The 22,599-nt window shown below is 52.8% G+C and overlaps 14 protein-coding genes across 14 annotated transcripts; 11 read left to right on the plus strand and 3 right to left on the minus strand.

Annotated features, from left to right (window-relative positions):
- Window positions 1–59: 59 nt before the first annotated feature.
- Window positions 60–667, minus strand: BDV17DRAFT_291422 (uncharacterized protein; the record flags this gene model as incomplete). Its single annotated transcript, XM_073762128.1, has 2 exons — window positions 60–237; window positions 285–667. The coding sequence occupies 2 exons, from the start codon at window positions 665–667 to the stop codon at window positions 60–62; spliced, it is 561 nt and encodes a 186-aa protein (XP_073615630.1).
- Window positions 668–1,203: 536 nt separating this feature from the next.
- BDV17DRAFT_291423 (uncharacterized protein) lies at window positions 1,204–1,822 on the plus strand (the record flags this gene model as incomplete). Its single annotated transcript, XM_073762129.1, has 2 exons — window positions 1,204–1,213; window positions 1,548–1,822. The coding sequence occupies 2 exons, from the start codon at window positions 1,204–1,206 to the stop codon at window positions 1,820–1,822; spliced, it is 285 nt and encodes a 94-aa protein (XP_073615631.1).
- A 173-nt stretch (window positions 1,823–1,995) lies between these two features.
- BDV17DRAFT_90747 (uncharacterized protein) lies at window positions 1,996–3,185 on the minus strand. Its single transcript, XM_073765324.1, has 2 exons — window positions 2,815–3,185; window positions 1,996–2,747 (listed from the first exon to the last, which is right to left on the minus strand). Exons 1-2 carry the CDS (start codon window positions 3,167–3,169, stop codon window positions 2,089–2,091), a joined length of 1,014 nt encoding a protein of 337 aa, XP_073615632.1. The 5' UTR covers window positions 3,170–3,185; the 3' UTR covers window positions 1,996–2,088.
- Window positions 3,186–3,297: 112 nt separating this feature from the next.
- BDV17DRAFT_90784 (Zn(II)2Cys6 transcription factor domain-containing protein) lies at window positions 3,298–5,002 on the plus strand. The gene is made up of 2 exons (XM_073765325.1): window positions 3,298–4,801; window positions 4,859–5,002. Exon 1 carries the CDS (start codon window positions 3,371–3,373, stop codon window positions 4,520–4,522), a length of 1,152 nt encoding a protein of 383 aa, XP_073615633.1. The 5' UTR covers window positions 3,298–3,370; the 3' UTR covers window positions 4,523–4,801; window positions 4,859–5,002.
- A 242-nt stretch (window positions 5,003–5,244) lies between these two features.
- On the plus strand, window positions 5,245–6,271 carry BDV17DRAFT_291426 (uncharacterized protein; the record flags this gene model as incomplete). Its single annotated transcript, XM_073762130.1, has 3 exons — window positions 5,245–5,415; window positions 5,490–5,825; window positions 5,936–6,271. The coding sequence occupies 3 exons, from the start codon at window positions 5,245–5,247 to the stop codon at window positions 6,269–6,271; spliced, it is 843 nt and encodes a 280-aa protein (XP_073615634.1).
- A 587-nt stretch (window positions 6,272–6,858) lies between these two features.
- On the plus strand, window positions 6,859–7,195 carry BDV17DRAFT_291427 (uncharacterized protein; the record flags this gene model as incomplete). The annotated part of the gene is made up of 2 exons (XM_073762131.1): window positions 6,859–6,926; window positions 6,982–7,195. The coding sequence occupies 2 exons, from the start codon at window positions 6,859–6,861 to the stop codon at window positions 7,193–7,195; spliced, it is 282 nt and encodes a 93-aa protein (XP_073615635.1).
- A 472-nt stretch (window positions 7,196–7,667) lies between these two features.
- Window positions 7,668–8,405, plus strand: BDV17DRAFT_281860 (uncharacterized protein; the record flags this gene model as incomplete). The annotated part of the gene is made up of 1 exon (XM_073760101.1): window positions 7,668–8,405. One exon carries the CDS (start codon window positions 7,668–7,670, stop codon window positions 8,403–8,405), a length of 738 nt encoding a protein of 245 aa, XP_073615636.1.
- Window positions 8,406–9,442: 1,037 nt separating this feature from the next.
- BDV17DRAFT_263593 (uncharacterized protein) lies at window positions 9,443–10,347 on the plus strand. The gene has a single exon (XM_073757925.1). The coding sequence runs from the start codon at window positions 9,801–9,803 to the stop codon at window positions 10,332–10,334; it is 534 nt and encodes a 177-aa protein (XP_073615637.1). The 5' UTR covers window positions 9,443–9,800; the 3' UTR covers window positions 10,335–10,347.
- A 307-nt stretch (window positions 10,348–10,654) lies between these two features.
- On the plus strand, window positions 10,655–12,258 carry BDV17DRAFT_263594 (serine protease). Its single transcript, XM_073757926.1, has one exon. The coding sequence runs from the start codon at window positions 11,078–11,080 to the stop codon at window positions 12,056–12,058; it is 981 nt and encodes a 326-aa protein (XP_073615638.1). The 5' UTR covers window positions 10,655–11,077; the 3' UTR covers window positions 12,059–12,258.
- A 1-nt stretch (window position 12,259) lies between these two features.
- BDV17DRAFT_263596 (transcription factor domain-containing protein) lies at window positions 12,260–13,939 on the minus strand. Its single transcript, XM_073757927.1, has 3 exons — window positions 13,738–13,939; window positions 13,189–13,684; window positions 12,260–13,132 (listed from the first exon to the last, which is right to left on the minus strand). Exons 1-3 carry the CDS (start codon window positions 13,853–13,855, stop codon window positions 12,310–12,312), a joined length of 1,437 nt encoding a protein of 478 aa, XP_073615639.1. The 5' UTR covers window positions 13,856–13,939; the 3' UTR covers window positions 12,260–12,309.
- Window positions 13,940–14,548: 609 nt separating this feature from the next.
- BDV17DRAFT_298479 (major facilitator superfamily-domain-containing protein) lies at window positions 14,549–16,307 on the plus strand (the record flags this gene model as incomplete). Its single annotated transcript, XM_073763701.1, has 4 exons — window positions 14,549–14,746; window positions 14,794–15,611; window positions 15,664–16,200; window positions 16,238–16,307. The coding sequence occupies 4 exons, from the start codon at window positions 14,549–14,551 to the stop codon at window positions 16,305–16,307; spliced, it is 1,623 nt and encodes a 540-aa protein (XP_073615640.1).
- Window positions 16,308–16,572: 265 nt separating this feature from the next.
- On the plus strand, window positions 16,573–17,411 carry BDV17DRAFT_291432 (uncharacterized protein; the record flags this gene model as incomplete). Its single annotated transcript, XM_073762132.1, has 3 exons — window positions 16,573–16,923; window positions 17,015–17,176; window positions 17,259–17,411. The coding sequence occupies 3 exons, from the start codon at window positions 16,573–16,575 to the stop codon at window positions 17,409–17,411; spliced, it is 666 nt and encodes a 221-aa protein (XP_073615641.1).
- A 549-nt stretch (window positions 17,412–17,960) lies between these two features.
- On the plus strand, window positions 17,961–18,809 carry BDV17DRAFT_291433 (zinc finger MYND domain-containing protein; the record flags this gene model as incomplete). The annotated part of the gene is made up of 3 exons (XM_073762133.1): window positions 17,961–18,335; window positions 18,417–18,575; window positions 18,660–18,809. The coding sequence occupies 3 exons, from the start codon at window positions 17,961–17,963 to the stop codon at window positions 18,807–18,809; spliced, it is 684 nt and encodes a 227-aa protein (XP_073615642.1).
- A 513-nt stretch (window positions 18,810–19,322) lies between these two features.
- Window positions 19,323–19,748, plus strand: BDV17DRAFT_291434 (uncharacterized protein; the record flags this gene model as incomplete). The annotated part of the gene is made up of 1 exon (XM_073762134.1): window positions 19,323–19,748. One exon carries the CDS (start codon window positions 19,323–19,325, stop codon window positions 19,746–19,748), a length of 426 nt encoding a protein of 141 aa, XP_073615643.1.
- Window positions 19,749–22,599: the final 2,851 nt, after the last annotated feature.

The following is a 22,599-nucleotide window of genomic DNA, read 5'->3' on the forward strand; positions in this document are numbered from 1 at the left end:
TGATTCCCACGTTGGGATCGCAGCTTTCACGAATAGCCTGGGCATTGGTTCCGCCAAATTCAAATGAATTGACCGACACTCGCCACGGAGCCGCAGGGTGCAAGAAAGGCCACGATGCCGCTTGAGTCGTCACTCGGAGGCGAGGTAAAAATAGCTCTAACGCAGGGCTCAATTTCTCGAACAACACGTTCGCGGTGATGAGTCCGTTTCGAAGGATTAAAGGCGCCTTCAACACCCCTGCCAGCCCGTCAGTACCTTCAGTATGGCCGAGAACAGCCTAGAACAGATCCGACGAGCTGTATATTGTCGTTGCCTCGATCCCAGCTAGGAATGTGGCCATTTCAGCTCCCTGTATCCGGTGCACGGGGTCCGGAAAAAGCACCAGATATAGCGGCGGCTTCCTGGGGATCGCCAGCAAGGGATCCATGCCGCCGCGAGCGAAGGTTCTCTCAGTGAGACCAAGTTGCGGGGCGCCGGATGGCATTGCGAGTTCCGTTGTTCGCCTGCCCTGGTACGTCCCGGTTGCTCTGATAACGCATTCAATGCTATCATTGTCGGAAGTGGCATCGCCTAACCGCTGCAACACAATTGATATCACGCCTTCACTGCGTGCATATCGGTCTTTCTTTGCATCCCACATGCGGCCTTGGGAAGTGGGAGAAAGCATCTGAGCTTTCTACGTGGAAATGAGGATGTTCGTCGGTTGAGGGGAACATTCCTCCCGTTGCAGGGCAGTCACGGCCTGGTGTAGGGCTACCATACTGGGCGAACACGTGGTATCCACCATAACGGACGGCTCAAGCCAATCGATGAAATAGGAGAAGATCCAGCTGGCCGTGCCCATCGCACCGGGCCATAGCCCAGCAATGGGGCAACAATAATGATGCGGCAGAAGGCCCAAAGGGCAGCTTTCGGGTGTACGGATACACATTTCGCCCGGCCAGCTTCCTGATCCAACTCCGACGAGATTCGAACTCGGGTAATTGAATGCGAAACAGCATGGATCGTTCGCAAGCGCTGTATCTGGGGGCGTGCATAATCCTCCAATAAACGATGCATGTCACTCTTGATCGGGTTCCGAATCTGGCTGATTGCATAGACCGACTTAGCTAGCACGACAGCGCCCTCTAGGAATTCCAAATATGACGGATACATTGGACTCAGCTTCACTTCTGGAACTGACGACGGAGAAACCATTCCCCTATGGATACCGGTGAGTTTGTTTTTTATTGGTTCACTCATGGAAGATTGGATCCTGAACTCCTCTTAAGGATGTGCTTCAGACAGGAACCTATCTCAACCGCGGAGAAATCATGCATGCAGCTCTCCGAATATTTAATGCGCAGGTGGCTTAAGCGCAGCGTGTTTCCAGCAGCAAACGTTTTGCCCTCATCATCCAACCATGGGTTCGGACATTCTGGAAGCATAGCGAGTCCCGCGGTTGAAATGTGCTCGGCCTGGAACGGTTAACCGTAGTATGATCAGTGAGTCACTTCCGGTCCTTTATCCATAGCCCCTAAAATCAGGACTAATGTAGAATTCAACAGATGTGGCCTGGGACTTCAGCTGGAAAAACAATGCGGATGATAACCTCTTTCACGAGTTGGCACGTTCTGCACGGGAAGAACTTGACGATTATGCCGAAGCAATGGGCGCATATAACGAGTACGTCTGCCTCAACTACGCGGATCGCACCCAGAACCCACTTTGGGGTTATGGGCCAGATAACCTGGCTTTCCTGAAGCGCGTCTCGGAAGAGTATGATCCGGAGGGGGTATTCCAGGAGCTCGTTCCGGGGGGTTTCAAAATCTGGGAGGCTTAAGCCCGATGATCCATATGGCCAAATAGTTAGAGGACTTCTTGGTTCCGGTTGCCTGCGCTTGAGCAGGGTATGTCTCAACATAATCAAACTGGCTCAGCTTCACAATTTGCATGGGATCGGATGAATCTTGCTTTGGCCTGTGCAAAAGGACTTGGTTGAGTATAGAAGCCAGCATAGCTGCATACCACTTGAAAACATGGATAGAATTCGATTGACTACGAGGTCGGACTCCTCACAGTAGGTTTATTCTTATCCATCGTTCATACTCAAACATCATTCGCGCCAGTGATGCGCTCAAACTCCCCCTGTGTATGCGCCCACACTTTCTCAACAAGACCTTCTTTCCTCAAGCGAGCAATAAACTCAATGGCCTCGGCTGAAGCACTCTCCCCATCCACACCAACCGAGTAGACGCCACTACCTGGCTCACCATCCACTCCAGTAACAAGACCGAGGTCGCTCGTGACAGAAACCAGCAAGTCTGCACCACCAGCAGAACGAGCGTAGTATCGCGAACTAGTCAACAGAAACAGATTCCTCTCCCCGCTTTCCTCCGGCGACAGCCAGTCTTCGGGGGTAGGAATCTTGATTGGCGCCTCGTATCCCGCCGTGAGTAGCTGACGGGCCAACGGGGTATCCACGGCTCCCGGGTAGGCATGAATGAGCGTCACTCCTGATGCTCTGCGGGATACGGCTTCGAGACCGAGCGTCATGAGGCTCGCGATGTGACCACGGACTTGCTCGGGTGGGGTATGCAGGGCTGAGATATCGGTGGCGTCGATGGGTCCTTCGAACCCTCCTGCTCCGACTGTCACAATGCGACGGAGGCCAGTTGCCTTCTCGATGAGAGGGAGCAGGTTGCTCATGAAGCGGAGGCGAGAGTAGGAGACTAGGGCTGTGAGGAGGTGGAGGTTTTCAGAGGTTACTGTCTCAGTTAGCATTTACCACACAGGTCGAACATCTGTCCAAAGCATGAGACAGAAAGGCCTTACGAGTACGATCCAGACTCGGAACACCCTGCGTCAAAAACAGAATATTCAACGCCGACTCCTTCGCCTTGATCTGGTCGCAGACCTCGTCGACAACCCTGATCAAGCTCACGTCCGCTTGGATGAAGATATATTCACCCTCGGGGTTGAGCGCCTTGCAATCGGCGAGTATCGCATCAGCAGCAGTCCGAGAGCGACCGACAAAGTACGCGCGTGGTCGGGATGCATGCTTCGCAAACGCCTTTAGGGTGCCGGCGCCGATGCCACTGGTTGCACCGACAAAGAGACCGACGAGGCCGGCAGGGAAGGCGGATGCGATCCGCGCGTTGGAAGCGGCGATATCGTCGAGGGGGATCATGCTGAGCTCACTCGTGTTTGGAATCGGTACTTCCCTGGATATGAGATGAATTGGTACAAGTACCTGTTGAGATAACGCCGAACGCCACCACAACAAAGACCGAAAACGCCGAACGCGACGGGAGTTACACTGCACCTGTGCCCCCTGCACCTTCGTTGTTCTCAGCCTCTCCCGGGATCCCATTTCCACGTGTACGACAATATGAGAGCCGCCTGTGATCGGTGCCATGCTCAGAAACTCCGATGTGTTTGCAAGCCCGGCGCTGTTCGATGTGAGCGGTGTTCTCGCCTGGACAGTCTTTGTCACTTCTCGCCTCGTGCCCCGCGCGGCTCAATCAGGGCCTCGTCATCGACGGCAGAGAAAACGCCGAATGTGCAGGTGGACGAATGTGCGTTACAATCCAACCGGACCGAGATTCTTGGTGATACAGGCAACGGTCATCATACTGGCCTTGAACCACAGATGGAATATGATCGCTGGTTGGCGCCTATTATTGCGACCTCACCGGCCGTCGCCGACGCCGACGCTGACCAGAATGACATACAAATTCAACAACCGCAAGTCCGAATGGATGAATTCTCCTTTCTCTCTCCAGAACCTCTTCAGGTATGGGAGCCGATGGGCCAAAATCTCGACATAGGTCCGCTGCAAGTCCCAGCCCCAGCCCCAGAGCCGCCGCTTGCTATGACCTCAGTGACCGCTCAAGCACTGGCATATCTGAGCATCGCGCTTTCTACACTGTCAGAGAAGCTCCCGTCATTGCCAGACGGGTCCGATGACTGCAATGGGGCTCCTGCCTCCTCAGCTGAAGGGTCTAGCAACATGCCCTTTGTCCTCGACGAGCTATTCCACCTCACAAGCGAATTCACCGATCTAATCCAGCATCGCCTACTCGGCCCAGATTCAGGATCGCAGAACGAGCCAACCGCGCTGATGATTGCATCATGTCACTCGCGACTGACAGATATCTACACAGCCATCTTTTCTATGATTCAACGCTGCGTCCAGCATTCACTTGGCCCGCCCCGACCTCGACCAAACTGGGCCGTTATTCTCCCGAAGGTGCAACTAGGGACCCTTAGTTCGCACTCTCTCCGCATCGCTGCTGATACACCTATAACTATGTCAGAAGGGAAGGCATATATGTATATGTCCATGATTGCTGTCTACTCCGGGGAGTTATTGGGGAAACTAGGCGATGCAGTGAGGACGCAACAGCGGAGGGGGCCAGGCGCAGTAGCAGATACCGGAGCTGTCGGAACATTTGTCAACATTATCTGGGCTAGAATGGTGGACCAGGCTGATTCCCTCTTGGTGGATATAGAGGATACGGAGAGATTGCTCAGGAAATAGTCATGGGCATAGACTATGTCACTCGCATATCTCCGACGACGGAATCAGGCACCTTTATTACGCAATGCCTCCAACCAGCCGCGGAATATCCGATTAAATAAGGCGGCTAGCAGGACGTATAAAAGGCCCTCTCGCGTCACGGATAGAGTAGCTGAGTAAAACGCCTCGGTTCCCACGAGCTTCTAGGGTGTGGAAAGAATAGTCTAGAAGGGGATGGGCATACTGTAAATGGATGAACAGTAAGCGGAATCGGAACATGTGAGACTGCCGAGGTATAAGGTAGATCAGATTATGGAGTATTGCCCGGGTGAAATCAACAACTGACTCTCCTCCAAGGCTCTTCACGATCTTAACCGTCCTTCAACACGATCCAGGAGGGTGCCAACCTTGGGGTCGCCGACAGTGGCACTGTCCACCATGCCCGGGTGACGGGCGCCCCAAATTGGGCATTGAAGTGGCACCTCTAGGCTTTAGCGCACAACTCAAACCCGGAAGTGTGGGGGCTGCTTCGATCTATGGCCGAATCGTGAATATGACCCCCGTGCAGATTTGTCTCAGATAGGGTGGTAAGCCGTGATGATCATCGTTGTGCGGCTGTGTCGGACTTTGGGTGTGAGGACTTCGACGTCAGGATGTTGGGGGGATCGGAAGCATAACCAGATGGGTCAGGGTTTGTGAAACCTCTACAGAGCTAAAGAACCAGGAGTAAACTAAGGTTTAATATGAAGCTCTTCTCTTCGGCTTCTTTGGTCCACGGCCTGTTCTATGTGGCATCCGCATTGGCAGCCAGGTCGTTCTCAGGCTCGAACCTTTACTATGCGACGGGGTTAACAGACGCCCAGTCGACGACCCTTCTCGAAGGTCTGCAGAGCGCCGGTGTCAAAGTCCTGCGAGTTTGACTAGATGGTATCTTCCCCACTTCCCAGACCCTTCACGATTAAGAGCATGTCTACTAACAATAAAGCAGGCCAATCCGGAACAATTAAGGGCACCCCCCCTCAACGACTTCGCCAGCCTGCAAGGCAACAGCCGAGACTCCTACGACGACACTATCCTGAACCGCCTCGACGACTTCATGGTCAAAGCCCACGACTACGGTATCAAACTCCTCATCTCCATCCACAGCTATAACGCCCTCGAGGCCGGCAGCGACTTTTACGCCAATACCGAGGCGATTGGATACTTCAAGGACCGCATCGCGCATGTTCTTGCTCATGTTAACCCTAACAACGGGAAGACGTGGGCTAAGAGTCCGAAGTATATCTTTGCGTTTGAGGCGCAGAATGAGGCTATGCATCTGCAAGTATGTGTCCACCGGCTTGTCTCTACATGGATAAAAAGTCAACTAAACATGATTAGGGAAACCCCTCCGCTCTAACAGCCTGACAATGCACCATGGCCCGCGCCATAAAGGACAATCTTGCCGGGAACAAAATCATCCTGTTCACAACCGGCAGCGGCGCATACCTCGCAAACTCTCTGCTCGATGATTACTTAACCTGCGACGCGCTGGACATCCTCGCAATAACCCAAGGCCAACGACCACCCGGCGCCACCGTGCCCATAGCAACGCACAATCCGACTTCGCTTCCCATCCCACTACAACCTAATCCTCTAATCACGGTACGGCCGCAGTCCCTGCGCAATCGGGTACTCTGGATCAAGCTATGGGCTGAACTGATCTCTATGCGCGCCCCATTTGCAACACTTGGTACATGCAGTCTCAAGTCCTCGAGGAGGCAGATTTAAGCGGGATATCTAATCGGGCTGTTCTCGAGGGGACTGGCGCAGTTATAGTACCAATAGGACCAGGGACGAAACAAGCAACCAAGCGTTCAATCGTTCCACAAGTAAAGCACAACGCGCACGGACATCGTATCTTCCTGTTGTCTCGCGACTCCCACGCGATTGCTGGCTCGCAACCCCAACCTAGAGTGCCATTCCTACGCCTCCATACTAACAGCGGGAATATATGGCCCGACTCCGAAACTTATGTACATTATGCAGCAGGGGTATGAGATCCCCTTGACTGCCGCATCGATAGCAACCTGCAACTCGTATTCTGTCCCCGTTCTATGGTAGACTTTTCCATCCACGGCTACCTCGCCGTCATAGTCAGAATTGAACTCCGACTCGTTCTTGTTTCGCTGGGGTCTGGCATTTTTGGGTGCGTTTGACGTTTCTTTTATTGTTTCGTTGCGACTCCATCCCCCTCGCTCCTTTCTCACTTCATCACCCTCGGTATGAGAATTGCAAGGGTAGCACCGCGTCCATGGCCGCCTCTTTCAACAACCGTCTCTCGGTCCATCAATGAGAGCCTCAAGCCCAGGCCAACCATGAGCTCTCGCAACGTTTCAACAAGGGATGACGACCCTCGCGCCCTGTTCGAGTACACATCTGGCCGGTAGATGTAGGTTGCCTGCTCCAACGTCGATACGTTAGCTGATTCCCTTGGGCAGTTACAACGAGAATATCCGCCTCTCTGAGCGCTATGGCAAGTTCAACATCGACGCTTTGAGGAGTGCTGCTGCCGGGGCGATACAGAAGTCCAGCGCCGATGTTAAGGCTCTGTTGAAGCTGGCCGAAGATGGTTTCAACCGTGTCCTCCAGATCACCCTGCACGACGGAACTGAGCTTCTTGCCCGGCTGCCATATCCCTCGGCGGTCACATGACTACTTCCTCAGCCCTGATTAGCCGACACGGCGTAAGCCACCCCTGGGGCTCTCAAATCAGCCCAGTCCCCTGTAGGCCATTCCCATAAGCCATGTTCTACGGAATTCCTGACGATTCGTGCAGACTTTGCGGTAGACTCTATGTACCTGCCTTGGTGGTGGTATGGTTACTATGCCTCGTCAAGCGGAGTCTTGGCGCTGAGATCTATGTAGCACCAGACCCTGGTGTAAGCCATCGAACATCATGGTTCATCTGAACGTATCTTGCTGGGTAATCCATAATGACCAGTATTGGTCATTGATGGGGGCTGATATTACCTACTCACAATACAATGCCTCGATTGGTAATGCTACTGTTAATGGCCGTTGCGTGACTATATATCTCTCGCGGGTACGTAGATGCAAGAGAAGAACATCAAAATATTCCCAATCAAAACAGGACAAGAGCCTAAGCATCCAAATTGTTAACATAATGTCTCGCACCCTCGTCCTCATCACCGGCGCAAACCAAGGCATCGGCCTGGCCACCGCCCAGATCCTCGCTTCAAAGCACAACTACCACGTTATCATCGGCGCTCGCAACATCGCAGCCGGCGAAAAGGTCGCCTCTGACCTCCGCGCAGCAGGCCACGCCGCCTCATCCCTTGAGGTGGATCTTTCCTCCGAGCAATCAATCAAGGATGCAGTCGCAACCATCTCTCGCGACTTTGGCTACCTCGACATCCTAATCAACAACGCGGCCATCCTCCTCGACGGCAAAGCCAACAGCTACACCTCAACCTGGGACCTCTACACCAAGACCTTCACGCCGAATGTCTTCGGCACCGGTGTCCTGACCGACGAGCTCCTCCCCCTCCTCCGGAGGGCAAAGGCCACCCCGCCAACAATCATCTTTGTCTCGAGCATTATGGGGAGCGTCTCGGGTTCCTTTGATAGTTCGACCTTCTGGTACCCTGTCGACTACAAGGTGTACGACGCGAGCAAGGCAGCCGTTAATATCTTGACGGCGAACTACCATCGCATCCTTGGTCCTGAGGGGGGTAAAGTTAATTCTGTTTGCCCAGGTTTGGTGAAGAGTAATTTGACCGGGTTTAGCGAGTACGGAGAGACTACTGAGACTGGCGCGACGAGGATCGTGGAGTTGGCAACTGCTGGGAAGGATGGGGAGTCTGGGACTTTTACGAATCGGGATGGGGCTGTGCCGTGGTGATGTGTTGGGGTTGGAGGTCAAGGTTGGATAGATAGATAGAGCCTTTCATTGTGTGTAAAATAGAATCGCATCTTTAACTCCGAGTATCTACCCGGGCTACCTGAATGATCTGCCCCGATAGTGCCTTAGGCAATCCCTTCCATTAGATTGGGCCTGTGGCGTACCTACTATAACCCACTGGAGCCTTATCCGTACCACCACGATCTAGGTCGGACCATTGAGATAGTTGGTAGATCTATGGCGCCGATGACTAGCCAAAAAGCGTAGAAGACCACCCCTTTGACCAGTTAGATGAGGATGCAAACAGCCATTGCTCTCCCGAGTCCACGTCTGGATGCTGCGCCTGATATTCAGCATCTTGGCCAGAAACATGTTGCGCCCATGGGTTGTATATATTTTTGAAGCCACATATACCGGAGACCCGACGTCAACGTGAGCTTATGTGAATCGAAACGGCAGGCATATGCTTCCCTCAACGGACGAGATCTTGTGAGGAACGGATAGGCAATTCCGGGAAGGGGATATGATGACTTTGATGGGCCGCAAGTGAGTAGGGGAAACGGGAAGAGGCTGGGAATGATGCTGCGCTGCCCATCGGGTTTGAATGTACTAGAGGAACTGATGGAACCGCGGGCAAAGCACCGGGCCATTCTAGGGCATTGGCGGTCAATGATGCTTGACCTGACGGACTTGTAGAGTCACAGTGGCAATATACTAGCGGAAGCCAGCCTGTTCGCATCTCGCAAAACTCAGCGTAATGCACATGGCGATAGGTAGTTCACTACGAGAACTGAAGAGCCTCCAAGGCTGTCAGGAGGTTCAGCTTGAACACCGGGGAACAGTCCTCGTCGCACCATGTACGCAAGCACGTAAGACAATGATTTCACCCTGTGGTATCCTTGTAGTACATGAGGCTATCATGCGGAGCACTAATCGTGGAACAAAGAACCTTCAGGTCGGGTCGAAGTCGTCACCTATTGCCGCCACCCGCGATTGCGTGTCTCACCGGACAAAGGACTGTGCAACCCTACCCCGAATAAGACTCCAGGGGCGTTGGTAAGCATGAGCACGCGGGGAAGATCATGGGATGAAGAGAGGGAGTTCGGAACTGGGAGACAAAGGACCATTGTGCGAACGTTGAAGCCTAAAATCTAAATTGATAGAGGTGAGTGCGACAAAGCGGCCGTTTGATACCCCTGTCTTTGCATTGTGCTGAGACGGGGGTGGTTTCATGTAAATACACAAGCTTCAGAGTTTGTTTCATGGCAGAGGGAGAAGACAAGCGGTCGAAAGAAGAGGTATGAAATAGAATACTCCGGAAGACTGCGATGTTCTTGGAGTCAGGCCGACCCTGGTCTCTTGCTTTGACCTTACCGTCCTTGCCGTTTTCCATCGATGCCTGCAACACGACCAGGCCGCTCTTCACATGCGTGCTATCAGCTTGCCGACCCGCGGGACGTAGCATCTCCTCTACAGAGAGCACAGCTCTTCTGTCGGGCACTCCGATCCTATCTCCAACACCAAATTTACTCTGCAGGCGCTTGTAGAGGATCTCCACCGGCCCGACCCCGCCGCCGGTTACACTGCATATCGCCGTCCGGAACAAGGCGAATCAGATCTACCAGGGTCCTCTCAGATCACGCATGCAAATCACAACGACCTCAACTTATCGCATCACGCAGCCCGCTATCTTGCAGGCAGCAGCCAGGTACGACCTTGGAGCGCCGATCACGCGGTGGGCGCAGTCTTTTGGAGACAAGGCAAGACGGTAGTGGGAGCTGTGAGGCACAGGCACAGGCACAGGCACGCATGGGGGCCAAAGAACAAAGCGATGCAACCTCGTGCGCTGCGCAGAGAACAATGGACAGGCTGTATAGCTTGGCAGAAAGTGATCGGCAGCGGACAACAACTGATCGGGAACAAGGCTGAGGGGCGGGGGGCGGGGGGCGGGGCGCTTATCGGATTGATTGATCCTTTAAGTGGGAGATGTAACGATGCGCGGAGGAATCACGATGGGAGGAGTATCTAGATACAGCGGGGGATGCCGATGGTTGAGAATGGAATGTTGGAGATTGAGTGGTTGTCTTGGAAATGACTGCAGATAGGCTGTACCACGATGACTGTGGTTCGCAGAAGGGGCAGCTGACGGTAATGAAGATTGACCAGATTAAGCTTTGTGCGTGGCCAGGCTCTGTGCGACCAAGACACGTAAGTCCGGAATACACTGCTGCTTTGTCGCTTGATAGGCAGTGCGTTGTGCTTGGCTTACACCCTCTCAGCCTGTCGATGCCCTCGTTCGCTTGTTCCTGACACTCATCCTGGCCAGACCCGTCTCGCCGAATATTGTCAGGGTCAACCGGCGAGGACCGAACAGCCAGTGAGAATTCTCAAACCGCAACAGGCAACGATCTGGGGGAAATTGCACACTGGCCAATCAGGGCAGCGCTGCACACACAGCGTCCCCTGGGGCAGGCTTCGATCATTTCCTGGTGCGGCATGTGGCCCGCGGCGCCATGGATTCACCGAGTGATCTGCAATGGCGCCATGACACGGCGCTTGCACGGACAATCCATTGCCTCTTCCTTCAGTGGATGGCCCCTTATCGCACGCGCTGGGGTTGGCTATCACCTGCGCCGCGCAGCGTTGTATGATCGGCAGCACACGTTCAGGGGATGGCCTATCCAAGGAAACAACGCCTGCTTGGCGCCTTTGACTGCGCTTTTCTGGAACCCGCAGCTGTTGCAAGCTCACCCTCTGTTCCATTCAAGAGCTATATAAAGCTGCGACAATCGCACCTCTCTCTTTGTCCCCCCATCCAGCAGCGCCTCGCCTCCCTCCATAAACCCCATCCATCCAGTCCTCGCCTGCAAGTGCACCAGACAGACAAGACAACCGCCAAAATGAAGTACGCACTCAAAGCCACCGTCCTCTCCCTGAGCCTCGCCTCAACCGCCCTTGCCGCTGAAAACATCGTCGGCGGCGACGAGGCCTCCATCTCCGACTATCCCTACCAAATCGCCCTCCTCTCCTCGGGCTCCCTCATCTGCGGCGGCTCCATCATCAGCAACCAATACGTCGTGACAGCAGCACACTGCACGGACGGCGCAACCGCCCGCAGCCTCTCCATCCGCGCTGGTTCGTCCTCTTCTAACTCCGGCGGCACCGTCGTCGGCGTCTCCTCCATCGCCCAACACCCCGACTACAACTCCGCGACTGTCGACAACGACATCTCTATCCTGACTCTGTCCGAGGAACTCACCTTTGGCGATGGAATCGGCGCCGTCGACCTCCCTTCCTCGTCTGCACTTCCCGCTGCCGGAACCGTTGGTACCTTGACGGGTTGGGGAGCCCTCCGTGAGGGCGGCAACGTCTCCCCAACTCTGCAGTACGTAGATGTCCCTGTTGTCTCTAAGAGCCAGTGCAGCTCCGACTACCAGGGCTTCAACGAGATCACAGACAGCATGGTTTGCGCGGGTGTCGAGGGTGGCGGCAAGGACGCTTGCCAGGGTGACTCTGGTGGTCCGTATGTTGCGGACGGTGTTCTCATTGGTATTACCTCTTGGGGTAATGGGTGTGCTCGCGAGGGATACCCTGGCGTTTACTCTAGCCCGGCTTATTTCCGTGACTACATTCAGTCTGTTACTGGGCTTTGAATGTTGAGCGCTGATGGGATGATGAGCCCTTGATGGGTTTGACTCCCCAGAGAGACGAGGCTGGACTTGGATTGTACATAGTTGATTTTTTCTGTGATTGATTTATTGGTATCGGCTAGAACCGGATCTAGAATCATCGCTGGATATGGACGTCAGATAATCGGTATAAACACATGAATATATACAAGATATTCACAAACCAACGTCTGCCATACTTGATCCCGTAAACCAACCGCGCTACCTAACGCTTGCTAAGCAATAAGCCAATACCTCTCCAACCCCTTCAACTGCTGCACCCAGCTCCCCCTCCCCCTCCTCTTCCCATTTCCACTCAAACCACCACCACCACCACCATCACCCTCCCCCCCAGAAGCCTCATCTCTAAGTCTCCAAGTCGTCCTCATAACCTCCCCAGCGGTACGCACATACCCCCACGGAATGAGATTCCAAAACTCATCCAATCGCTCCGCCGCCCACCGTCTATAAACCGGGTTATCTGTTTCCGCGCCCGCAATGAACGTCGGCCACGAGGTGGCTTTGAAGATTGGGTCGCTGGGGGGGACAAGCGACAGGTGTGTGATTATGTTTGTCACGAGGCGGTTTGGGTCTTCGCCTAAAAGCATTGAGGAGGACGAGGGGGAGGTTGTATTGGTGCCGACGTCGACAGCACGACAGATATAGATCTTCACGGCGTTTTGGTGAGCTAGCGCCGTGTGGATTCTGCTTGTTGTTCGCAACGAAGTGGATGTTCCTTCCAGGGATGCGGCCCATGCGTTTACGTTGAAGGCTGCGGTTGCGTGCAGGAGGGCGCGGGCCCGGGTTTGGAATTGGATGAGGTTTGAGTCTGAATCTGAATCTGAATGTGAATCTGGAATGTCTAACATTGTAGATAGCGCAACGAGATTCGACAGTTCGCACGCCTCAAAGAGGATTTGGAGGAGTGGTGTTGGGAGGGATAGGTAGCTGTTTGCTTCGGCGCGCGTCAGCGAGGCGATTATGTCGGATGAGAAGATGAACGGGTTGGATAATGACAGTGTGCTGGTATTCATGAGGGTTGAGCCGAGGACGTAGTACCTTTATCACATTTCATCAGCAGCCATTGCGAGTAGAAGGCTCGGGAAACTACGCACGTCAAGCAATCCGACGTGACACTGTCACGAATAAACGCAGCCGGGGAGGTAGGACAGCTCTCGAGGGATTGGTAACAGCTAATAAGACGCAGCGCGCCCTGGACGTGTGCCATCCATCCGTCCTGACAGGGGCTGATGAGCTCGGAAATGATGAAGAGGTGGATGACGGTGACGGTGAGATCGACGTCGATGTCTGCTATGTTCCCGAGGGCTCGGCGGAGGAGAACAAGTGCCTTTTGTTTTGCTGACAATGCGTCGATTTCAGCCCGTGAGAAAGTATGATTCGAGGCGTAATGTTGGATAGTGCCGGCTGCGCTGTCTGATCGTGCCAAACAGAGTCCGCGGCGATGCAGGTCCGAGATGTGAAAGGCTGCGTTTGCGGTGATGGTATGCAGCAGGATGGGGTGGTCCCGGCATAACGGGACCACGTCACGGAATGGGTTGATTGTGTCAGTGATATCTGATATCGCCATATCGCTACATAGTTTCGTCGCATCTAGTCCTATCAGTTCATATGCAATTTTTTATAAAGCCTCGAAGTGCACGTACAGTGATGGATATACAGCCTCGAGGCATGATCCAAACCTTGATAGAAAGGATCAGTCGGCGGTGCCCGAAGAGGTAAGATCGGATCCATGGGACTCCAGCTCCGTGGCATCAACATCATGGATTCCACCCCAGGACTTAAAGCTACGTTCCTCCTTTGGTGCGTCTGCGAAGGTGATGTCGATGGGACAGGATAGGTCTTCCCCCTCATCTTCCCCCGACTAGCCACCCCCTTCTCCCAGAGAAACAGCTTCCCATACCCCAGACATTCCTGACCATTCTGGGCACACTTCCTGCACAAAGGCACAGTCCTATCGCACTTTAACCGTCGTCTCCGACAGTTATGACAAGCCTTTTCGGCGGGGTTATTCCGCATCGGAAAGCTGCACGATCGGCTGGCTCGGGCCCGGACGGAAGGACGATAAACGTTGCAAATCCAATGAACCAGCGGTTCAGGGCCGTGAACATGTTACAACGCCTTACGCAAGGGTAAGCGCACACGTTGAAGCTTCATCAAGAATTGGACAGACAGGCTCTGACGACAAGCAACGAAGACCGGGAAGCGCTCAAGCGAGAGGCAGATGGAGCCATGACGCCACGGTTAGTCAGCGTCTGATGCGCCTTGGCTGCTGCATTTGGTTTAGAGCGCAATTAGGGCTGGATCTACAGGTGGGGGCGCAGAGTCCATTTTTTGGCTCTATAGATCGAGCAGTACGCAAGCTTCGAACCGGAAAAATTGGACGGACAGGTAAAAACCGCATAGTTAAGATAGGACATGCCCGGCCCTCTGTCCTCCCGATGCTGAGGCATAATCATGCACTCTGATGAGAAGCAAGAAGCCAGTCTGGAGGCCGGAAGCGGCGGCCAGAACTTGAACGAGGCTGCTAGCCCCGAGCTGCTTCTAGATAAAGATGTTATAGAGAAGCTTGGGCGAGAGCGGCCGTCGACGTTCCCGAATCGATGGATAGAACTTTGTTTCTGCTTCTCGCTGCTCTCTTCGGAGCTTCTTGCTGTATGTCCCTCGAATCAATGAGATATTAGCCTTTCTGACCCTGCTAGGAATACTTTGTTAGTGGCTTCAACAACCTCCTACCCCATATCACAACAGCCCTCGATATACCCCCAGAATCCCAAACATGGCCGGCAAGCGTCTTCTCCCTCGTCACGGGTGCATTCCTCCTCCCCGCCGCCCGCTTAGCCGATATCTACGGCGCCCGTCTTGCGTTCAATGTCGGGCTAGTCTGGTTCATAGTCTGGTCGTTCATCGCGGGCTGGAGCACAAACTATAATATGCTCATCGTGTGTCGTGCACTACAAGGGCTGGGACCGTCTTTCTTTCTCCCGTCGGGGATCATGTTGATCGGGAGTATATACCGACCAGGTCCACGCAAGAACCTCGTCTTCAGTCTGTACGGGGCATTTTCACCGTTCGGATTCTACTCAGGGATCTGTGTCAGTGGCCTTGCGGGTCACTATCTTACATGGAAATGGTATTTCTATATCGGGTGCATGATTGTCCTCGTTGTTCTGGTCGTGTCTCTGACCACGATGCCATTGATCCGTCTACGGCGACACAAGTCGACGCTTAAGATGGACTGGTGGGGGTGCGCTACTATCGTTCCTGCGCTCCTCCTGCTTGTATTTGCCATCACTGATGGATCTCACGCGCCGGATGGCTGGCGGACGCCTTACGTACTTGTCACGTTCATCCTTGGTATACTGCTCCTGGGTGCTGCGTTTTACGTTGAGGGCTGGGTTGCTGCCGAGCCTTTACTCCCGTTTGATCTATTCAAGGTCAAGTACATGAGCCCCCTATTTATCGCCCTATCATTCTCATACGGCGTCTTCGGAATCTACCTCTTCTATGCTAGCTTCTAGTACGTACCACAGCGTCTCCCTCTTACTTAAAGCCAGACTGACCAAAACCAGCATCCAAAACATCCTCGGCCACAACTCCCTCATCTCAGCCGCCTGGTTCGCACCCATGGGTGCAGGCGGTATAATCCTCGCCACAGTCGGCGGGTTCACACTCCACCTCCTCCCCGGAAAACTCCTCCTTCTGATCTCCGGCGCGGGCTACCTAATCTCCATGTTGCTATTCGCCATCATCCCCGACAACCCAAACTACTGGGCCTACGTCTTCCCCGCCATGGTGTGCGCCACGATAGGCGTAGACATAGGGTACAGCGTATCGAACATCTTCATTACAACGAACCTCCCTCAGAATCGGCAGGGCGTTGCAGGGGCCATCATAAACACGATCGTGTTTGTCGGCATTAGTTTTTTCCTCGGGCTGGCGGATTTGGTTGTTGCGCAGACGGAGTACCTTGGTGAGGCGGGGAGTTATAAAGCGGCGTTTTGGTTTGGGGTTGCGTGTTCGGGGGTTGCGATTGTTCTCTTGGTTTTTATTCGTGTTGGCAAGGCGCAGAGTGATTTGACTGTTGAGGAGAGGATTCAGTTGCAGGAGTCGATGGCTACGGGGGATGTTTCGGTCTTTACACAGGGTGGGCGGTCGAATGGGGACGGGGGTGAATAGGCCGTTAGTTTATGAAAAGCTATCCAATCACCAATGAAACTCGTTCTCTGATATCGATACATGGGATATGAGGTAGAGCTGCCTCATTCTGCCAAATGTTTCATCATACAAACAAAGCCATTAACCTCGCATGAAAGGGAACGCCTCAACAACGCCTTTCGTCTCCCAAGAGCAAGACCAAAGGCAACAAGCAAAGCCCAAACCAGACCCAGTGCAATAAAATCTCCAGTTCTCCAGTCTCACTCCAGTATCTCCCCCTTCTCATCTTCCGCGACCTCCTGCTGATACCCACCACCGCCACAATGCACATCGGAAACCTTCGCGACTGCGCCCGATTCCCTACCCTCTCCAATCTACCTAGCTTTCTAAGCTCGCAAACCAGTTCTCCCTCCCTCCCACCAATCCGGGAATGCTTCGTCGCCGAAATCCTCTCCATCGAACAATGGACGCCCGCTTACCACACCAGGCTCCTAGTCGAAGACTTCAACCGTACTACGGCGACCCTTGGCTGCTCGTTCCCCCAGGATGAGCGGGGCGGACTGCTAGTCTCTTCTCTGCAACCGGGATATGCGCTCCTCGTTCTGAATCCTTACAAGCAGATGCTGAAGCATGGGAAGATAGGGATTGAGATCGGTGATGTTTCGAGAGTCAAGGTATGTTATTGTGATATCCTTTGCGTACTCGTCCGTTTGAAACTTGGGATCCGTTATTGATGTGTAAATGTATTGACAATGCTTCCTACAGGTCCTCCCCTTCAACATGCAAGCACTGATCCGGCTCAACAACACCCTCCTCGAGTTCACATCCGAAATAGGAGGCAAACGCTGCTACGGTTGCAGAATGCGTTTCGATTCGAAGTTCTTCCAAGTGTGCGAGAAATGCAGATTTATCTTTTTCTGTGGAATTGTATGTTTACGTACCCTATCTCATGGCTGCAAAACCTCCTGGCAGTTGGAAGACGCTAAGGTAACGTTATGTGACGAAATAGGCCTGCCAGAGGGAGAGTATAGCGGATGGGAATCACCAGCTCGACTGCGATATCCTTCGCGACCCAGATTTGGAGGCGTTGTTTAAGGGGAAGTGGGATTGCCTTGATGGGTTTGTGGTGTCGTATCTTGATGATCGCTCGCTTTTGAATTAAATGTGGACTCTTGACAGTGTTCCGACAAAGTTGTTAAGTGCCCAGATGCCTGCAATTCTGGATTTCTAGTGAGAATTTAGGTGTAGTTAGGTTGTTATTCTATCACTCTACAGCTGTTGCTACGACATGGTATATGATCATCTCATGCCAATTTCTTAGATTGTTCGTATGCAGATGTTTCCATTCTCCTAGGTACTATCACAAAGCAAGAGTGGAACAGATCATTGACGCAGTCGTCATGCAAAGGCTGTATTCTGAATGTACTTTCCCGAGATTGAATCACGATCCTGGCGTAGGCTGGCGAAGTGTGCTCATTTTCATGAAGTCCAAGGATCAGGTGCATATTGTGATTTTATATTCTAGAAACATTCACCCTATTCATGTTTTCACAATCCCATACTACAGTTCATCAACTATGTTGTCATAAACGTGTATCTACAAATATCATGTACTATAAAAGGCGTTCAATGCTACGGACGCGTCTCAGCTTCAAGTTTTCTTCTTCAATCCAAATCTCATCGGAAAATCATCATCTCAATACCCTCAGCTATGGCCCTAATCTCCCTCCGCCACAGACGCATCATCCAGGAAACCTCACCCACAATCCCAGACCTCATGACCCAGTCCGCCCTGCAGCTACAAATGCACCGTCGCCGCTGCTTCGTCGGCGAGATGCTCAGGATCGGCTCGAGCATGCACTACCCTACCCAGATGCTGGTCATTGACAAAGCGGATGTTGTCTCGAGAGTTGGGTTTGCGTTCCCTCCGTCTGACAACGGCGACGGTGACGATGAAAAGGGAGAGACCGGCGTGCCAGCCAAATATCTGAAACGCGGCTGTACAATCCTTATCCTCGCTGCGGTGCGTCAGGATAAGCCATCTTGGGGGGAGGGGTTCGAGGTTAAGGATCCAGGGCTTGTTAAGGTTTGTGTTTATTCGTCTCGCACTAAGTACTGCCTTAATTCTGTCCGTTTGGAGAGTGCTAACGCTTTGTGGTTTGTCTAGATCCTCCCCTTCCGTCTCCACGACCTAATTCACCTCCAAGAGCGCGTCACCGAGTTCCAGTCCGTGCTCGGAAAGAAAAGACTCTGCTACGGGTGCGAGAAGCGCCATTCCGTTACGCATAGATGTCCGCGGTGCACGATGTTTTATTTCTGTAAGAGGGTATGTATCACATCACGTTCATTTAACCTTCCTAACAGTATTCTTGCCGTGGTCTCTCTAACTCATTGTTTGCGATTTACCTAGGAGTGCCAGGTAGCTGGTATACATCAGGGGAACCATAACTGGGACTGTACGGTCCTCCGTGATCCTGATATGTTGGCATTGTTCACGGGGCGTGGGCATGAGTTGGAGCGTTTCGGCTCTGTCTCGCTGCAGCCTCAGGATGGGGTTTGAGGTGACAATGTTTTCGCCAGAAATCCTGAAGCTATCTCGAATATCTTGTCTTGGTCTCAATCTTCTAAGCTAGTGTGGATGTTCAAGCCTGCTATGTTTACCCGTCCGTTTACCTGGTCGCCTTATTTTGTATTCTATCCTACAATAAACATTTGCCTCTACTAATCTGGTGATGTTCTGTAAGTCGGGCGTAGGTTATAATCATCAGGGAACGCACTACGTATACCTGCACTCGTTCGCTCCTTCCGCGTCTACATCGCACATTCACTCCTTCAACCAACAGATTCTTCGAAGCTCGTTTCTTGTCGCATACTCCGTATTTGCTCAGAGCATCAAACTACCTATTATTATCTTGCATTTACAAGGCACCAGAGTACGTGGACAAACCAATCCCGCCGAATCCCAACCAAGAGCCCAACCTGAGCGCTCCTCAACCAACTCGCCGACGCGCAAGTACCCAGAGGAAACGCCCCTCGACCCTCCCAGGGGCAGACAACATCATCGTATTCCACAATGTCGGAGATCCAGAACGTCCACAACCCCATTCACTTTCCCTCCCTGGCCGAGCTACCGAACGGTGCAGCCTTCCCTTGCAGCGAACAATCACCCGAACCGGACGGACGATGGTGCCTTCTGGGGCAGATTAGGTCGGTAAAACCGTCACGCACGTCCGGCCTGATTGTCCAGGTCGAGGATAAACGCGGCAAGGAAGCCAACATTGCCATTCCGGTGCGAGATCAAGCGGGCCGACATTTGAGTGTCGATGTCTGGCAGATAGACTGGTGTATTATGATCCTCAACCCGCGCAGAATACCCAGGAATCGAGAGGCGATAAATATTCGAGTTTGTGATCTGTCGCTTGTCAAGGTATGCCTCTGCCGCCGTGCCCTGCTGGAGTTGCAGCGCGTGGCGACCGGGCTAACATACCCTATCAACTAGACCTTTTCCTTCGAACTTTTTTTTCTCCTCGATTTCAACCGCTCGCTTCGAAACCTCACTCACTTCAACGAGGAGGGAAGGATATGCTGGGGGTGTCGTAAACGGACAGAGGCCAGCCTTCAATGCTCTGATTGCCACTTTGCGCGCTTTTGCAATTGGGTATGTCATGCACAACAATGCACCACACTTACACGGCAACACTAACGACTTGGAGGCGTGCCAAGAAGCTTCGTGGAGTGAAAGGAGACACTGGTATGGGTGTCGATTGCTCCAAGACCAGGACTTGAGAGCCGTTATGCTGGGACATTGGGGGGATCTGGAGCATTTCCGATCACCCAGTTTAGATATCCACCCGGTACCCAGCAGTTTCTATGACGAGCATCGATGGCCTGTGTAGAGCTAGATAGTTCGATATAGTTTTCATTGTTCTTCATGTTATCAAGTGTGAAGATTCTCTTGAAAAGGATCCTCGGCGCAAGTCGAGCGGTCTCTAGAGACGGGAATCTCCAACATACCTTCCCCAGCCCTATAGGGCATTGCAGATGAAACTATAGGTCATTCAAGTACTCCTGGAGGAAGAAGTTAGGGGAGTGAGAACAGAGTCATCGTCACATCCAATGAGTTCGCAAAATGTAAGTAGTAGATCCGTCACCATATCTAGCGGTGGTCCCTTAGAGGTCTACTGACATCTATTCAACAAAACAATGACCACAGTCCTGAATAGAACCCAATTCCTCGAGGCTGCAACGGGAGTCTCAAAGATTCTTTGGACAGACTTGTTCTATCTGTAGACTATGGCACCATGCGGAATGCCATTAACTGTGTGTTTTTGTCCCTTTAGTTGTAGACGATATCCCAGCTGACATGCTTCTGTGGCCTCAGTACATACAAGCAGCTGACAGACAGGCCTTTTCGAGAAAAGACAACCAAGAATATCTACCTCTGCCGCCCATCCCTACGCCATGCGCGTTGCACTCTCGGTTGAGCCGTTCTTCAAGACGGAAACTGAAGTTGCAACATTGGCATTTTTGCGAAAGTACACGTCTCTACCTGTGACTAAAGTCATCTCCTACTGTTCCTCTGCATCACATCTAATCCTCTTCGCTTCGAGTGGACGCTCCTAGAGTACATTGAAGGCGTCTCTTTAACAAAACCATGGAAAAACATATCCTTCGAGGCAAAGGCCGACTGGACCATGCAGGTCCGCGGGCACATTCGGGAGTTGTAAGGGTTGAACTTCATGTATCTGGGCAGCATCTACTTCACCCAACATCGTGCCCTGTGTCAACGGGCAGCCCGCTGAACGGCGGCGGCGACGCAACCCAAGCGCCGCGGCCGAGCTAGAGAATGACCCTGACTTCATCATAGGCCGTATTGTCTCCCCCCTGGTTCTTCCGGGATAAACGGGTCAATCTTGACGGTGACCACGGGCCGTTCAAGTCCTCGTATGACCTTATGCTGGCCAACACGGACATGCAGAATGAACGAATCAAGCATCTTTCCCTTAACCCCACCAACGAAACTTCCGGATGGAAGACGACGACCTTGCAGAGAACCAAAAGGAAGTCATTGACACATGTAATGAGATAAGAAAGCTTATTGGTTCCGATTCCGACGAAACGCGGCTTCTACACCATCACGACCTCGCGGGGCGCAATATCATGTACCTGTGCTCATCAGAGGTCTTGACGTCCCGGAGTCATCACCAGTCGTACACCCCGATCCTGGTGAAAAGATGCTGGTCTGGGATCGGGCAGAGTGGAGAAAGGTCCACCTTCGGCAAGTGTATAGGAGAGGACTCGATAAGGCCTTTCAAACAGGAAAAGTTGCACGGCAATGCGAGTTCTGGACGCGGCTGATGGCAGATGAAAGAGGATCGGTTGCCTTATCCACCTAAGGTTACATGGTCGCGTTCGGAAACCTTCCCCTTGCCCTTCTCCCTCTTGTCCCCTTTCCATCTTCCCTCGCCTCTCTCCCCCTCTTGCCTCATCTTCTCCTTCTCCATTTTTGCCTTCATGGATCCTCCCCTCAATGCTCTAGCAGGGTATCCCCAAGCGAGGTCCCTCAACAAACCTGCAGTACCTATCCTAGCTCAATTTAATGTTTCGTTTGCACAGAGCCACAGTACGCGTAGTATATACGTAGAGTAGGCAGAGCCCTCGTATCCAATGATCTTGCTGCAATACCATCTGGACCATCCTGTTGCGGACAATAAGTAGAAATCATCTCCCGGTCAACCAGTCGCCCCTCGAGAAAATGAATCCAACTGTCCCTCTTGGATGTGACGCGGCCTGGTGCGAAGTCCTTAGAACCACAACGACTCGGACTCGGCCTTGGAGTCGAAGCGGGCCTCGACGTGGGATATACCTACATAGACCAAAGCTAACAACCTCGTATAGGGGAATCCGTTAGACAGAAATGGACTATGGTAATAGGATCCCGAACTCATACTATCCAGACGGACAACTTTCGTTCCGGTTTTTGCAGGCCATCGCCGCGCCTGATTCGGGGAATTGCTGGATCTTTTCGAGCCTCTGTGTTCACGGTATCCTACATCTATCTGCCTCGCTAAGAAAAGTGCGTTCAGTCGTCTCCACCCGCAAAGTAATCACCATTAATGGTGGTGCCATCCATGCTATCTGAAACATGGACAGGTTTACCCAGTTTCAGCGCCCGTCATCCATGGTCGGTATAATTCTGGGAGACATCATCCTCTCATAGCTTGTGCCGAGGCCTCCTGGCTGGTTTTCAGGGGCTCTTGAAGGTGTAGCTTCGTCATAGTTGTAGGGAGACTTCAAGTGTATCTACTCGCGTTCTGAGATGGCGTATAAGTGGGTAGATATTTACTAGC

This window comes from Aspergillus undulatus (assembly GCF_047715775.1).
Source record: "Aspergillus undulatus strain CBS 261.88 unplaced genomic scaffold BDV17scaffold_24, whole genome shotgun sequence".
NCBI classification, from domain to species: domain Eukaryota; kingdom Fungi; phylum Ascomycota; class Eurotiomycetes; order Eurotiales; family Aspergillaceae; genus Aspergillus; species Aspergillus undulatus.